This window comes from Eretmochelys imbricata, chromosome 3, assembly GCF_965152235.1.
Source record: "Eretmochelys imbricata isolate rEreImb1 chromosome 3, rEreImb1.hap1, whole genome shotgun sequence".
Lineage (NCBI taxonomy): Eukaryota > Metazoa > Chordata > Testudines > Cheloniidae > Eretmochelys > Eretmochelys imbricata.
The window spans coordinates 128,899,204-128,916,246 of NC_135574.1; the positions used below are offsets into that span (position 1 = coordinate 128,899,204).

Consider the following 17,043-nt stretch of genomic DNA (forward strand, 5'->3'; position numbering starts at 1 on the left):
TGCTTATGCTGTTTTTACCTCTTTTCTTACCTTAAAGGGATGATTCCAATTTATAGCAACTCTGGTTTGTCATGGTAATTAAATAAAAATTCAATATGTAAGTGCAGTTAGTGTCACCGCTTTTTGTTTCTGAAAATGGAATTATTACTATGGTATTTTTTTCTGTTGTAGTCGTCTTCTCTTTATACCACCTTTGATGAGGTAAGTTATCTGTAAAATCTTTTGGAATATTTGAACACATGTTATTTCTTTACAGTAAAGTGTTCATTATAGAATTCAAGCCCAGAGAAAGAGGGAAATAAATAAATTTAAAGATACTAATGCCTATCATCATAAAAATGGGCCATGCTGAAGTCTTTTGAAAATAAAGATAATTCCATGAACTTTTTGAAGTTGAGAAGATTTCACAGACCTGAGGTGGCAGAGACAGAAAAATAAGACTCACTACGACATCTATAAACTGCTGGCAGCTCCTCAGTCTACACTTCTATGTATTTTCCTCCTGGTCCTTTATCTTCTTGGTAACCCAACTCTGAATTTTCCCCATCTTATCAATATTTATTTTCCATTAAAGTGCTCCAAAATGTACCCAGTATTCTAAGTGTGACTGAAGCAGTGATGTACAAAGAAGGGATATTATGTCACCAGTCCTTGGGGCTTGATACAAACAATAAATTATAATCCTTAATGAGAGATCATGACTAACATGAAATGTTTGGTATTGATCTACACTGTGACTCCATTATTGTTTTTATCTAAAATAAACTAGAATTCTTTCAGTCCTCTTATTAACTAATTGATCCTCTTATTAACTAATTGATCTGTTTCCAAAGCACAGTGGTTTTGCAATACATAAAATCAGGAAAGTAGTTTAGTCCCAAAAGCTGCAACAGAATGGAATACAGAATCCAAAGCTGGAGAGTGCAGTAATTTGTATGTCCCTGTTACTTATTTGATGAGTAGGTGATAACTTAATTTCTTGTAAACAGCTTTATTTTATGTCACTAATAAAAACAAAATATACTCTTTTATCTGCATAGGATCACCTGTTCAAAATAAATGCAAATGTACACAGAAGCAAACAGCCTATAATAACCCATTTCTTTCCTATTTGACTCTCCAAAAGCCAACGTATTTTGTTATCCCATATTGTCCATCACTGCTAAATAAAACAGTTAACTTAGGCGATGGAGATTTGGTGGTAGTGTAATGTTATGGATGCTTACTATTATAGTCAGTATTTTTCATTTAGCTTTATAACTTTGGGTTTGTTAAACATTAAGTTGTCTTCAATTTCAAATGATTTTTTTTCTAGATGCTAACAAAACAGCTGAATGACAAAGAAATCAATCAGCTTCCTCTAATTCTTGGAGAGTCTTCAATGGTAAGTGTATTAAATGCTTTTTATTTAGCAATGCATTTATAATTGATAGTGCTAAAAGTGTAATAGATTCCTTAGACATAAGAAGATCACGTCCCCAGGAGCTTACAGTCCAATGTCCCGATCCTGCTTCAGTATGAAAGAGGCAAAATAATACTTGGCATATAAATATAAGATTAACTAAAACAGCACAGAATGTTGAAGAGGAAACCTAACTTGAGAGCATCTGTTTTTGTAGGGAATTGGCTTTATTACCTGGCATCAAGAAACTCACTGCCAGCAGGAATTAATTTTTTTTTTTTTTTTTATGGAAAGGTGGCTATTTATTATGAACATCTTGACTTTATTCCTTTTAACCATTGTTTATCATATTGCCATCCAGACTACTTCATTGTTTCTGACCCTCAATTCCACTCTATCTGCCAGAGCTATAAAGTATAGACTCAGGAGCCTTTGCTTAAATTTAGTCATTTTCAGCTATTTTTGTTGATTGTGGGCTGGTGTTGTGTTGGGTTTTTTTGTTTTGTTTTTTCACCTCTCGTCAGACCTTTCCCAAGATGGGAGTTGCCTTTTTTTAAAGAAGTGGGGTTTAAGAGGTGTTCCTCTTGCCCCTCTAAGTGCTCCATTTCATATGGGCCTAAGTGCCTTTTGTGCCCCAAGAATCGTATGCTTATTAGGGTTTCTGTAGAATTGTGCTATTTACTTAGTTTTGTCCACACATGATTCCACAGGAATTCCTTTGGGATTTCTTGAACCATCAAGAGGGTCCACGTGTAAGAGATCATTTAAGCCATGGAGAGATCAACTTAAATGAGTTTCCAAGAGAAATAGCCAATCAGATACTTGCATTTTCAGTTACACTTTTATATAGATTTTCAGAAGAGGAGGAGCTTGCAGCTCTTAAGGTAAGAGCTGGTATGGTGCAATCAGAACAATGTATAATCATTTGGATGCCAAATATGATTTTAAAACCATTTATGGGCTACAACTTTCATAATTGTTTTTAACCCTCAGCACCTTTTTGGGGGTGCCACACTAAGCTTTAAATATTTTCCTAGCATTGCTCTGTAATACTGAAATGAAGCATAGAAAAACTGTCCCCAGTATTGTCCTTCCTGAATTTAACCTGGTTTGTTCTTTTCACCCCTCCTTGTTAATATGTTGTTTCTTCCAACTGTACTTTAACTGCTTAATTTTTAACCTAAACTGTATATATTTAAGATTATCATTTTGTCCTCTCCACCTTGCTGTTTATCTCCCTGGTAGCTCAACTCTGAATTACCTCCAGTTTATCAGTATCTTCCATTGAAGTACCTAAAAGTGCCCACACTGAAGTGTGGCTGAATAAGTTATGGAGATTAAAATCTGACAGAATATGAATGTGAACTTGGTACAATAATGGAAATGTGGTTTTCGCCATGTACGGTATTGAGTCATGTCCAGTTTTATATCTACAAACACATGTATTTCAGTGTTAATGGTCAATAAGCATGTTCCTCACAATTTCCTATTGATAGTTAAAATTACTTTCCCTAACTGCAGTATATTAATGCAAGCTCTACTGAGCCAAACCGCCATTTATTAGCTATAGCTCATTTTACTAGATCTTCAAGGTACAACATGTCCTATTTCAGTGGAGATGGGAGCTTTTTTACACAAAATTTTATTGATGAAGAAAACCAAGCAAAAAAAATTAAACACCTAATATGCTAATTAATGTCTTGATCCTTCACTTTGATACATTTAATTGAACATATATAACTAGTCCCTTTTGAAGTCAGTGAGACTGTCTCATGTCTAAAGTTAAGTGTGTGCATAAGTCTTTACAGGATCAGGATCTGGATTTTTAAAATTAGTACATGTTTTATCATTTATTTTTGTAAACTAGGAGCACACAGCAATTAAAGCACTGATCAGCTGTGCGAGTTGCTACCGTTCTCGGTTTCATCCAGTTGCCCGACTTAAGAAACAGGTATGTGGATATGACAGGGAGGGTAAACATTCCATACATCTTTAAAATTTTGTTTAACTGTTGTCTTTTTGCTTTAATAGTCCTGAATAACTGTTAGGCTTTTGTGGGAAGTTAAACTTTATGTACCCATGCAGTTTTTCTTTTCTTAATTGAGACTCGAGTTATATATTAGAGAAAAGCTTTCCAACTATAAGGATAGTTAAGTACTGGAATAGGCTTCCCAGGAGAGGTTGTAGAATCCCTGTCATTGAAAGCTTTTAAGAACAGGTTAGACAAATACCTGTCAGGGATGGTCTAGGTGTCCTTGGCCCTGCCTCAGTGCTGGGGGCTGGACTATGTGACCTTTTGAGGTCCCTTCCAGTTCTACATTTCCATGATTTCTAAAGCTCCCCGTTTATTGAAATTGCTTGTTAGGGCACTTCTCTTGTTGGTATATTGGGGGATCTGCTCAGCCTCTTCAGGTAACTTTTCAGTTTGGTTCCATCCTTGTGTGTTTGCTGCCCCACTAATTTGAGGGTTATCTGCAGATTTGTTAATAATTGAATATACATTAAAGAGGCATCTGACAAAAGTATGAAGGCCTAGAGAGACTTTTTTTTCGTTGGTCAAAAAAGCTTTTGGAAACCATAGAAGTCTTGGATTAGACTAAAACTAGTAGGAGATGTCACTATATATTAAGGGTGTCAAATGATTAAAAAAAAATCGTAATTAATCACAAGATTAAAAAAAAAGTTGTGATTAATCGCAATTTTAATTGGTCTGGAGCAGCTTGGCCAGAGGCGGCTACATGGGGGGAAGGAGGCGTGAGCAGCAGTGGAGCAAGTCAGTGGGAGGAGGGGCACCCCAGGCCCAGAGGCATGCAGTGATGCCCCCCTGAGTACAGTGCCCTGAGAGTAATCTGCAGATCGCAGTTGGAGAACCACTGAATTGCTTGATAGTCTCTCGCTCTTTATTGAGTTGGGTCTGTATTTGACAGTACCTTCGTACAAACTTTTTAAGTTAGTGAGGATATGAAGTACATTACAGTGATAGTACTGATTAATTCTTTCATATTAAATGATGGGGAAAGTAAAAAATGGCTGCAATTTAAGCTTATATTGTGGCATGAACTTTTCATTTATTTTAGGACTTTCCACCCCCTATGTCTTGAACATACATGTCTTAATTGTAACTGCTGAATGAATGACTTACAAGATACAGTAATAGAGATTTAAAAAAATTAAAATAGTAAAATGTGTTGCTGTTGCAAGGTATCTCATATGGGCTATATCTTGTATTGAAGTTTGGCTTTATTAAGGTGTATTTGACTTCCTAGGTGCTGGAGTGTATGAAGAGCATTAGTTCATGGCCTGAGCTTCCTATAGTGCCTGAAGAGCAAATTCAAGAAATTCCAGGGTATGTGTGATCCGTTTAAAAAAAAAATGTACTTTTAAACCATACTTATAGGGAAATAATAAAGTTAGTAAAGTTGTTAATGATAGAGAGGAAGGTGGTGGAATAAGATGAGGAATGGAGAGCAGTTCTGTTTTGAAAGAATAGAGTTTGAGATGATTGTGGAATGCTTGAGGAGGTGTTTCTCAAACAGTTGCAAGGTCGTGTAGGAGTGGAGAACAAGACTTTGATGTCATTGGCATAGTGAGAGCTGAAATGATGCAAATGATCATATTGCTAGGACTATAGTGCAAGTACAGAAGGCAACAGAAGCCTGAAGGATGCCAACAGATTGGTGGCTCCTCCTCCCCTAAGAGATATTGATGGAGCTGCTAGCAAAGTAGAGAGGGAGCCCAGAGGACTGAAGAGGAGTAGGGATGAATAAGGAGAGGCAATCAGCTGTGAAGACAAAAAAAAAATAACTTCTCGTGGTAGAAGCTTGGATACCACAGTGATGGAAGACCTTATAAAAACAGAGAGAGAGATTAAGAAGAATAAGAATGAGAAATTCTTCTGAACTTGACAAGGAGGTGGCCATTATTGATTTTTATGAGGCAGTTTTGGAGATATGGAGGGAACAGAAGTCAGGGAACCTGAGGAGATGAAAGATCGGAAGTCTGTACATAATGGAAGTATTTAGTATGCTGCAGGATTCTGGAAAAGAAAGTAAGGAGATGGGATGATGATGCATAGGGAGGCTGAAGAGACTGAGAGGACATTGCTTTCGAGATGGAGAACACAAGAATTTGCTTGTAAAACGGAAGGAAAGGAGCCAAAGGATTACAGGGTAGTAGTGAGCATGTGGATAAATTGCTGTGACAAAATAGTTTTTGCTTCAGTTAATTGTGTTAAGATGTAAACTGATGTAAACTTCCTTTATTTTTGTGAAAGATTCCAAAAGTAATTTTTGTCTTTGTTTTTAAGGTTGGAAAGAAGTGCAGAAATTAGTCCTTGTATTTCTATGACTACAGAAATCCTCTCTCAGTTGCAACACCATTTGCCCCAGAATTGCTACATTTTAGATGATCTAATGAATAATCTTCTAACTGAGAAGTAAGTTTAATGTTCTCCCACCCTTGAATCCACGCCTTAATACAATTTACTTCTGGAAATAAAAGGAATGTGAGACAGTAATGAGAGTTCGCTGCACAAGTTGTTCCTTCCCGTATCCTGTAGAGCAGCATCGTTGAAGGAACCATCACATGTATTTGTACGGTACTGTAGTCAGTCTAAAAGTCTTTAGGATTCAGCAGAGAACTGTTCCCAGAATGAAGGGGAGAGAATGCTGTTATCTTTTTGCTTTGCAGTGCAACTTGAAGAAACAACCATGCTTGTATTTCAGAAGTGGGGAAGCAAAATAGTTACAGATGCACAAGAACTTTATGACAATAACTTGACTAAATTACCTTCCATCTGCTTTATGGTGCTGTATAACACTTTGCAGTGTTATAAGACAGGGCAGTCCTTGCTTACAGACAGCCCCCCAACCTGATGCAAATACTCACCAGCAACCACACACCACACAATAAAAACACTAACCCAAGAGCCTATCCTTGCAACAAAGCCCGTTGCCAACTGTGTTCACATATCTTTTCAGGGGACACCATCATAGGCCCTAATCACATCAGCCACACTATCAGAGGCTCGTTCACCTGCACATCTACCAATGTGATATATGCCATCATGTGCCAGCAATGCCCCTCTGCCATGTACATTGGCCAAACCAGGCAGTCTCTACGTAAAAGAATAAATGGACACAAATCAGATGTCAAGAATTATAACGTTTAAAAACCAGTTGGAGAATACTTCAATCTCTCTGGTCACTCAATTACAGACCTAAAAGTTGCAATTCTTCAACAAAAAAACTTCAAAAACAGACTCCAAGGAGAGACTGCTGAATTGGAATTAATTTGCAAACTGGACACCATTACATTAGGCTTGAATAAAGACTGGGAGTGGATGTGTCATTACACAAAGTAAAACTATTTCCCCATGTTTATTTTCCACCTCCTACTATTCCTCACACGTTCTTGTCAACTGCTGGAAATGGCCCATCTTGATTATCACTACAAAAGGCGGGGGGTTTTTTGTTTGTTTTTTGGGTTCTCTCCTGCTGGTAATAGCTCTCCTTACCTGATCACTCTCATCACAGTGTGTATGGTAACACCCATTGTTTCATATTCTCTGTGTATATAAAATCTCCCCACTGTATTTTCCACTGCATGCATCCAATGAAGTGAGCTGTAGCTCAAGAAAGCTTATGCTCAAATAAATTGGTTAGTCTCTAAGGTGCCCCAAGTCCTCCTTCACTCTGCACTAGAGATTTTAGTCTTAGCATTGTGGTTGGTGTTACAGGTGTGCATGACACTTAAAAGTGTGCATCTACTTCTACAAACTTCTCTACTAGCCAAACTTACATTTCTTGAGTCTTTTGAAGTAGAAGCTGAGATTTGCTGTATATTTTTGTTTCTGAGATTTCTGGAGGTCTAAATATAGATCACATTACTTCAGTTTCAGTTGTGAAACTTATTTCAATTCACATTTTTAAAAGCCCCACTTAAGTGTTTGTAGAGGACAAGTGTCTAATTCAGTATAGTCGTCAATACCACTGATGTGAAATGTATCCTCGCTGGAAGTCTCAAAGAGTCCACTGATTGAATCAATATATTTAAAAACAAAACTGCTTTCCCTTCTCATTTGCATCAGGCTCATTGCATGTGGGCAGGATAGCATGTTGAAGATGGCTCTTCTATTGCCTTTAGTTTACATAATTTATAGTTAGAAGACTTGTTTTCCAGTGCTGTTAATGTCACTTTTCACAAGCACAAAAATCCCTGTTAAAGCATTAAAGTAGGAGGCTTCTTAATACTGTTTAAGGTTTTTTACACTTACAACCATTCTGTCTGGCATGGCAAAATATCTTGCTGTTTGTTGTTTGTTTTTTTTTTGTTTTGTTTTTTAAATAAATTCTCCCCTAAAAACAAACCATTTGAAGTGATGTGGTCATCAAGAATTGTGACATACTTAGTCACTGACTGGCATACATAAAGATGACACAAGTTGGCATTTTAATATCTCTTAATGAAGCCTAATCTAGTGTGGTGTTGATTAAAACTACAACTTGTATTTTGTGAAATGTTAAGACTAGTTCTTGGTGTACTGCTACTATTTAGCTCATGGTGTTTTGTTTTGGTAGATTTTCTGTTTTGGACACCAGTCTATTGTGAACTGAACTATAATTAGTGAGAGGTTTAAAACTATTTCATTAGTGTATATTGTATATTTTTTGCCAGTTTTGTGTATTGTGGTATTATTTCTTTACTGCTCTGACCTGGAATGAGAAACATTTCAAACTTCTAGTGATGTGATATTACTTACAGTAACATGAGAGAGACTACAAATCACTCATGCTAAATAGCTTCTTGTTTTGGTGAGCCATGAGGAGACTGAGTAAATCTGTTTCCAAAACATCTGGATTAGAATTTTTTTAGCTCAGGCTACACTGGAATGGATGTGAAATCTTTCAGTTTTTAAACCCTGCGAACAAAAACTGAAACAGAAATGTTTCCTGGTTTACAGGCTACTGCTTGAACTCTGTAGTACGCACATTTGTACCCTGTACTGCCCACGTTCTGTACTGGAAATATTGGTAGTGTTCCGTAAGATATGCACACAGTGCCATCAAGTGTCAGATCAAGTTATTACCAGCACTGAAATGAGATACAAGCAGTGGATAAACAAGATACTGCATTCACGACAGAGGCATAACTATTTACGCATGTTAAACAGGTTGGTTGGTTGTTTTTTTCCCTTTTTTTGGAGGTGAAGGGCTAATTTTAAGAGTGGATTTAACAGAGCAACTGAACACTTCTTTCCTTTTACTCTGCATGTGTACTCTTCCATATTCTGTTAAAATGTTAAAGCTAACTAGGTTTGTGTGTCATTGGTCTACTCAGAGTTAAGAATTGTCCGTAATTTCCATTATACACTAGTATGTTAATGGAAGTAAAACTCAAATCGGAGAATAATATTTGGATATCTTTAACATTTTTCTCTTGTCTGGCCTGGAATTATTAGGGTCTAAATAAAAAGGTAATTTAAATATTTGGGGTTTTTTTAGCTTGTTCTCTTGGATGAAACTAAACACTAAAAAAAGAAAGGAGGGAAAAAAAGTGAAACTTCCAGTCTGTTAAAACTGAATTACAGAGGTTGTCCCCATCTTATCACTGCTTCTCTCATCATTTTATCAAGTAAGATAAGGAGTAATGGCTAGGATTCCATTAATGTAACTCCTAACCAGCCGTGTTGCTTGAGGTCTATGATTAAGCTTTAAAAATATGAGTGGGGTCAGAGAAATGAAAATTCTAATAAGTTAAAAATAATTTTAATTTTATCTGGGATTACAAATGTTAAAATGCCTGAGTTGTATATATGTTTATTTAATGGTGTCACTAAAAATGTGTATTAATGTAAATTATTATGTACTCTCAACCATAACCAGTACTTAATGTGTGCCAGGGCTGAGCCCCCAGCACCTCTAGGCTTGGCAGTTCATAGCCCTGGCACCTCTGGGCTTGCCACAACCGTTATGAACGTGTAAAACTTGCTTGAGCCCCAACATCTAATTGCTTGAGCCCTGGCACCTCTTTCATTATAAACTCAGCACTGACCATAACCCTATCCTGCCACTCCGCCCCCTCCCCCCCCCCCGAAACTTAAATATATGGCTCTTCCTTTTTTCTTGCTTGTAAATTGTTCATAGCTATGATCTTTGCCCCATTTTTCACTAATGAATCTTTCAGACTTTTTTTTTTTCTTTCATTCTCCATACCCATTTTAGGGTGGAACAGGAAATCTGAAGAACAGTTTTGTATTTTAAAAAAAACTCTATTACAATTTTCTGCTTATTTCTAGCATTAAATTTCTGTCTCCTGTGTTACGTCTGATTTTAATGTTGATTATTCTGGAACTAATCAACATCCATACCGTTTGTGAGAAGAATCCTTGTGATTATCAGCAATATATAAAGTGAGTATATAGTACTTGCTTAATTAAAATAAGTGAATAATTCATAATCCTTTCACCCTCCTTTGAACATCTTTGGTCTACATTATGTATCCTTATTGAAACTGTGGTTTAACAGCATGTGGTATGTCAGGTAGTCAGTCTGTTTCCCCTATCATTGCACTAAGAATTTGGGGGACTAGTGAGGGGCTTGCTAACTGAAATGTCTTTGTTTACAACACGTGGTTCACAGTTTCAGTTTTTCTTAGATTTCCTGTTGGCACAAATAGGAGCATGGTCTCACATTCAAGCCCAAAATTAATAATAAACTTTTGATTCAGCATGTAATCAACATCATTATTTCCACTCTACACTTTATTGGTGATCACAGGCATTGTAAAGTGTTTGGCTGCCAAAGAAGGGAAATTGTAGGAGAGAACTCCTCTATATACGGTTATATTTCTATAGTCCCATAATATTGCATTTTTTGTGCACCAATATCAACTGCAATTCTGCAAATATTGCTTGTCCCTGTCTTTCTCTCTCCACCCATCCTTGCCATAGGTAAAGGAAAAGTGATGTAGCAATGATCATGTGAGAACTGGGAGACTTGGAAATCAGGAAAAAGTAGCAGTCCCAAGTTGGGCATCATCAAGGTCTGGTCTGTCCTTTCGTCCTTTTAGAAAGTCTTTTGGAGAATTACTTTTTCATATTTTTTTATTTCTTGTAGGTTTCTAAAGTCAATCTTGCAGTATACCGAGAACTTGGTGACATACACGAGCCCAGAGAAAAACAAATGGGATGAATCCATGGAGCTTACGCGCAAAGCTTTGATAAAAATTAGGACTTTCAGCGAGAGAAAGCTAACATTAATGCAGCTAGCGACACAAGTGAAGCTGTCTTGAAAACACTTGGTTTCTGTTACATCTCAAAATTATTATTTTTTTAATGCCTCAAAACTTAATGTGACCAAAAGTCCTAGAATATGTCTACTCCTTCCTTTGAGTGCAGCTTTCATCAAAATGCCTTTGAAACCAGAATGTGGCATTTACGTAGCAACAGTGTTGCTGTTTGGAGTTGGATAATTGTACTTCCTGAAAAGGGAACATTTTTGTAAAGTGCACAAGGAGACTCTGAGCTCTTATCTCAAAATGATTTGAAATGTATCTATTATTTAAGTGTACTATGTGCTTTGAAGATTGATTTTTTTTTTATATAGTGTACCTGAAAATGACCAGGAAAACAACTGAAATAATGTATTGGAAAAAATGTTGAACTGAAAAAAAGCTTTCAGTGTGGTGAAGCTAATGTTTGGCCATTTCTACGGCCACATCCAACCCATTATCTCTCATATGCCCTTAAACAAATCCCCCAACAACAACAAAAAAAAACCCAACAAAACCAGGTTGCAACATTTTGAGTTAACAGCATTTCCTGAAATCCTTGTTTGCTGGTATTAGCACAGAAATGGGCAAACCTTGGGGTGTGATTTTTTTTAAAAAAAACTTTTGTTGTCTAGAATTTGAAACTGTTTACATGTGAAAACACTAACATATTTTTGTGTTCTCAGCAATAAGTATTGAGCACAGTATTTTTTACACTTGTCATGGTACCATTTTTGATTAGTTTAATTTTTCACTTCATCTGCTAGTGCCAATCTTTAATGATTCATAGTTTGGGTACAAATTTGGTTTTGTACATTGAAAATCAGAAAACATAAATGTTCATCTTGACCCTAAAAGTGATATTATGACCTTATGTTGCATACCTCATTTTTTATCTTTGTTTTTCAAAAATTATGAAAATAAATCTCCCTTCTCCACCTCCCCCCCAAAGAAAGGGGCCTGCATCAATTCAATAAACAAGCCATCTACCAATGAACATTAATCTATGTGTCTTTCCTAAAGGATGTAAAACAGATAAATGCCTCTTGGTCAGGTCTCCATTTCTTAGTATTTATATATTTGTACTGTAAGAGGCTTATTACAATAAAAGATTGACTTGTTTAGTCTGAAGATCACTCCAGAGATGTCGTTTTCTTTTGTATTCTAAAACCATAAGATAGTTTGTATAGAAGTATGAAGACCTCCTTCGCTGGCTGGCTGGCAACTCTCTATCACTAGTGTGTGTCATTACTTTCTGGATGCACAGAATAATGTTTCTTTCACAATTCAATCAAAGGGCATCTGGCTAACACCATTAAAGATCTGAATGGCATTTTTTAGGAGTTATTTATTCTTCATTGAAAATCCCAGTTGGAGAACTCGTAGATCAATTATCATTTTAGTTCCTGTGATTTTATATATTCTGTTTGTCCAGGGAAGAAACACAAGTTTTGGAAGTCCTGCTACATACAAATAGACCTCTTCCTCAACAGTACCATAGCAGTATGTTTCTCAGGTGGTATTTATAATTTTGCATTTAAACATTCACTTTTCATTACCACATAGTCAAAAGGGTATAGAAATTAGGAATGTTCCAAAGAAGGAAATGAAAACTAGTGGCATAGGTGTAAAAAGACAGGTCTGGAACTGGAGAGAATGATGTAGGTTAGAGTTGTGATCACTGACCTAACTGGCCACTGTGGTCAGGCAGTGGGAAACTTCTCCCTATCACACTGGTTCAAGCCACTATGCTTAGTCCCTTCGTTTCATTTTAAATGTAAAACAGTAGTTATTACTCTCATAACAAGGATTTTAGTCATACTTGGAAGCTGTTCTTAACACTTGCATGGCAAATCCCCACAATACTTGTGTTACTGCCATGCCTGTAGTTTATCACACTTAATTAATGTATTAAACTGATTTAAATCTCAGACTCTGTGTGTGTTTGCGGGATGGGGGGAATCTTTTACATTGTAATGAAGATTCATTTAAGAATGTGCAGTAGCTTCTGGTACTTGCTTCTTGGTGATCACTGAGCACATTTCCTCTGGTTTTCTAGTTTACATTTATGGTCAGGCAGACACAGCTGCAGCAAAATGAATTCGTCAACTGACTTTAAAACGTTGCAAATAGATCTTCATTGGTGTACTATCTACAATGATGCACACAGGTTGTACCTCCACATTGTACATCTTGGCTGAGAGAACTTTGGCCATTGGGATGCATGCATACCACTTTGCAGTACTGAATGTGGCAAACTACAGCCCTCCCCTCTGGAGCATTTAGTAGGAACTCTGCTCCTATCTCCACCAGTCAGACATTATTGGACCTCCCCTGGAAAATGCAATCAGTTTTGAATCAGCCATTCACTTATTCCTTACTCTGTTGGGTCTCATGGCTGCATGTGTGCCTCATAGTTTCTCATGGATTTTAGAAGGCTTAGAATGAGAACTGGGAGGGCAAATAGAAAGTGTTTTCTTTTTCTTAATCTAGTTTCCTGAAAGTACACTTAATCTAGTTTCTTGTCCTTTGGGCGATTTGGGCTTTGAAGAACAACGTGCTCACAAGCTCTTTGCCATGACTACCCACGCTGCCCATCCTCTAGCCACACTTCTTTGGACTTTGTGTGCTGGGCTTTGAGGTAACAGAAGGAACTTCAGCTCTGACCATTTAGTACGGTGAAGAAACAGCAGCAGCCCAAAGCCCTTCAGAAGGTGTATGCATATCTTAATGTACTGGATTTTTTTTTTTTGGCTGACTCTCAGTTGTCTGACTTTGTAACTAAATGACTTCTGGGGCTAGACTTTCAAAACAGCACAGCTTCCCTGTACACCACTAAAGTTGCCATATTTTCAAAGTTGCTCAGAACACAGTAGCTCACAAAATATGTCCTCAAGCTTAAATGTGGAAAGATTTATTTTGTTTTAGTCAGAACTAAAAAGCTGTGTTGTGCATTTGAAAATTCGGGAGAATTAGATATGCATGATATCTACTATCCTCTTCATACAGCTCTGTATTTTGCTACAAAGTTGGGTTATTTTTCATATTCCTGGGATTGCACAAAATGTATCAGAGTGATTATTTGTAAACCAGTGTTCTAATGCCCTGGTCTTTACAGCTATGGAATTCCCTTGACTTTACATTCATACTGGCATTGAACAAATATGAGAGGCAGAGCTTGACCTAAGGAAGAGTGCTTTTTACCAAGCACCTTTTCAGAAAATTTCATAGTCTTAACATAAGTGATATTCCTCATGCAGTCTTTCCATAACTCCTATTTAATAAGTACCACTGGACAAAAATGAATAGCCATCAATGTGCCATGAGTTCCTTATGTTTTCCACATGACATCAAGGATCCAGATACAAAATATTAGTAATCTTGTTTATTATGGTAGTGCTCAAGGACCAAGCAAGAGTGGGACCCTGTTGTGCTAGGCACTGTACAAACATGGAATTACAGACAGTCCCTGCCCTGAAGAGCTTGCACTCCAAATACCAAAGAAAGACAGAAATGTTTACCAAATGGGTATACGATTGGGATTTTCAAAAGCACCACAATCCCATCCTAAAAATGGAAGAGAAACCTATGAGATCATCACAGACCACTGCCTTTAAGATAGGGCAAGATACTCTCCCCCCACAGTAGGGGAGGTTTCAGATAATAAAATATTGCATATTAAAACCAAACAAGTCTCAATATAAATGTGGCTGCCAGTCACAAAACTGTTTAGTTTTTGCCTGGGAATAGAAGTTTAACACTTTGAGGGTCAAATACTGAAAAAAGTGATAGAAAGCATTCAGTTTGAGTCAAGTGTTCATACCCTTTGTTCATATCAATGTTAAATATATTCTCATGCAAATATTATAGTACAGTAACACCAAAGGTTCCCAAGCATAGATCAGGATCACATTGTGCTATGCACTGTACAAACATATAACAAAAAGCCAGTCCCTGCAATACTTGCTGTTCATTATTCCCTATTTGTTATTCATTTGTTATCCTCCAATCTTGGGAGAGGGGATGAGGGACAGAAACGATAGCATATGACTGAATACCCGGAATAAGGATAAGTGAGTGACAAAGCTTAAAAACTTAGATTGTAAATCCTTTTGGACTGGGGCTGCTATTTTGGTATGCAAAGCTATATTTCTCCAGTAATTTATTAGCAACATGTAATTCCACCAGCTCTACCTTCAATATTTATCCTCTGATTGGATTTTAAGGGAATCTGCTGTTCACTACAGCAAACAATTGGAGGCAGCATTTGTTAACTGAAATAATATGGCATCCCAAGCTCTCTTTCTCAGCTGCTCCCCGTGACTGGTAGTAAAGAAACTCTATTATCTTTAAACCTCATTAGCAGTAATAGCCACTAGATAGCAATGTCATGTGTTGTGATCATCACTTGTGCTTAAATTTTGTTTTTCTTTGCTTCAAAACATTTCTAAATAGCCCTTAAGACTTGTCTAAAAAGATGCATCACAAACAGTGTTTTAGTAATTTGATAGTTGCATCAGGCTCACAACCACACATTCAGGGTTTATGAAATTTGCCAAAAGTTAAGATCTTCAGAGAAAAGCAAATACATTTCCAAGAGCAGGCGCTATTAGCTCAATTATTAGCTTTGTAGTTCAAGCTAATTTGGGGTATGATCAAAAACTGCACGGTACGTTGGTGACATTGCAAAAAGAAAGGACTCCAGTTTATTCTTCATTAGTCAGAATTATATCAGGAGCAAAACTAATCCTTTATTCTGAAAAGCTAAATAAATCTGTGTTTAAGAAAATGCTAATTTTTTTTTTAATCACCAAAGAATCTGTCTAGTATGAAAATTGTGTTCTTGCATTGCAACTTTGTTGCTATGAGTAATGATTTTTCAACCTGTTAGTAAGAACTGAAATGGGCTATCCTATATGCCACCCTGTTAAGAAGTATTCATTGGGTGGCCTTTGAAGCCCATGACTGGGGTAGCACCGAGGTTGCAGTTAAAAAGTAGGTAGCATAGATTGCAGCTGCACAAAGCAATTTCTTTACACTGTGATACAAACCCTTTTCAGAAGTATTGGGACCTCCTCTCCCTACCAGGAAATATTCTTGTCTTAACTTGATTTAGTGCACCTATTTTGTATATGGTATTTGCCCATTTTTTATAAACCATAGAACAGATGCTGGCACAGATCCTTGGTTGGGGTAAGATGTCATAGCTCCTATTGGCTGCAATGGAGCAATTACAATTTACACTAGCTGAGCATCTGCCTCCTTCTATTTAGATTTCCTTTAGAGCGGACTGGTTCCCATGTGTGCTGCCTTTTCAAGTTTACATAATTCACTCTCTCAGAGCTTTAGAAAGACGTATTTTAGATAACTCAAGCAAATAGAACAACATAACTAAGAGTGGTTTACTTAGCATGTTTGTTGCTATGCAATGCTTTTACAGTTACATACAAAACATCAAATTCTTCCATTTAAAATGAGTTTTTCCACTCTAAACAAAGCTCCACCTTTTGCAGTGTCCATGCTTGGGAGGGGCACCACAGCGAGTTGGGACATCTCTTTTTGAAACCCCAAGGGTAAATGAAGAAGTTCAGTTATCAAATAGAATTAGTTTTGGCATATAGGCTTCCAAACACAGCTGGATTAGAATGAAAATACCTCCAATCTGCCAGGCCTGAAGGCTACTGAAAAGCTCCCCCATCTCCATGACTTCAATCAATGGACCTATACCTGCTAGTAAGTGTGGGCAGGATGACTATGCCTGGTAGTAACAGTTGGCATGATGAGACCTCATGTGTTTATTCTGGAGGCAAGAAGCTAAGGGAGTGTACACAACTGCAACAAATGTGTTGCCTATCACGGGGCGTCCATGGCTTCTGGCATTCTTCACTGAATACTTCTTCTGTTGCACTCCCATGTATATGCATCTCACAGTTTTACTACAACAAAGCATGGGAGAACCAGCCAACACCAGTTTGTTTCCCATGTTTTCTTTTCTATGTAAGGGATTAGTTTTCAGTCACACATTTTCAAGTGCCAGAGAGAGGCTGAACATTAACTCTTTTCCCATGCACTGATCCTGCCCACAGCCCTGCAAAATTGAAGTGCAGGAATGGTTATTCATTAACTTTTCTTTGTAGCTACAGGAAGTAAATGTACTGTGTAAACATGTTTTATACAGAACAGACGACTGTTATGATCCGGCACTAAGGGAAGAAGCACATGTCTTTGGAGCTGCAATGCCGCTCCAGAAACCCAAAGAGGCAATCAGGCTAGTTATCTAAAATTAAACTCACTAAGAACTGGCTTAGAAAAATTAGTGGTGGTATTTTTTTAAAATGCAGTTTGCTTTTATGTAATCAACGATCACTGAA

The 17,043-nt window shown here is 37.1% G+C and overlaps 1 protein-coding gene across 3 annotated transcripts in view; it reads left to right on the plus strand.

Moving 5' to 3' along the window:
* Positions 1-11,808, plus strand: part of ERMARD (ER membrane associated RNA degradation) — a 31,456-nt gene extending 19,648 nt beyond the window's left edge. For all 3 annotated transcript variants that reach the window (XM_077813356.1, XM_077813357.1, XM_077813358.1), the window contains 9 exons: positions 172-201; positions 1,316-1,384; positions 2,113-2,286; positions 3,270-3,353; positions 4,669-4,748; positions 5,709-5,837; positions 8,364-8,573; positions 9,699-9,812; positions 10,519-11,808. In XM_077813356.1, coding sequence (XP_077669482.1) covers positions 172-201; positions 1,316-1,384; positions 2,113-2,286; positions 3,270-3,353; positions 4,669-4,748; positions 5,709-5,837; positions 8,364-8,573; positions 9,699-9,812; positions 10,519-10,693 — 1,065 coding nt within the window. In that variant the 3' untranslated portion in view covers positions 10,694-11,808. The remainder of the gene's footprint in view (positions 1-171; positions 202-1,315; positions 1,385-2,112; positions 2,287-3,269; positions 3,354-4,668; positions 4,749-5,708; positions 5,838-8,363; positions 8,574-9,698; positions 9,813-10,518) is intronic.
* Positions 11,809-17,043: the final 5,235 nt, after the last annotated feature.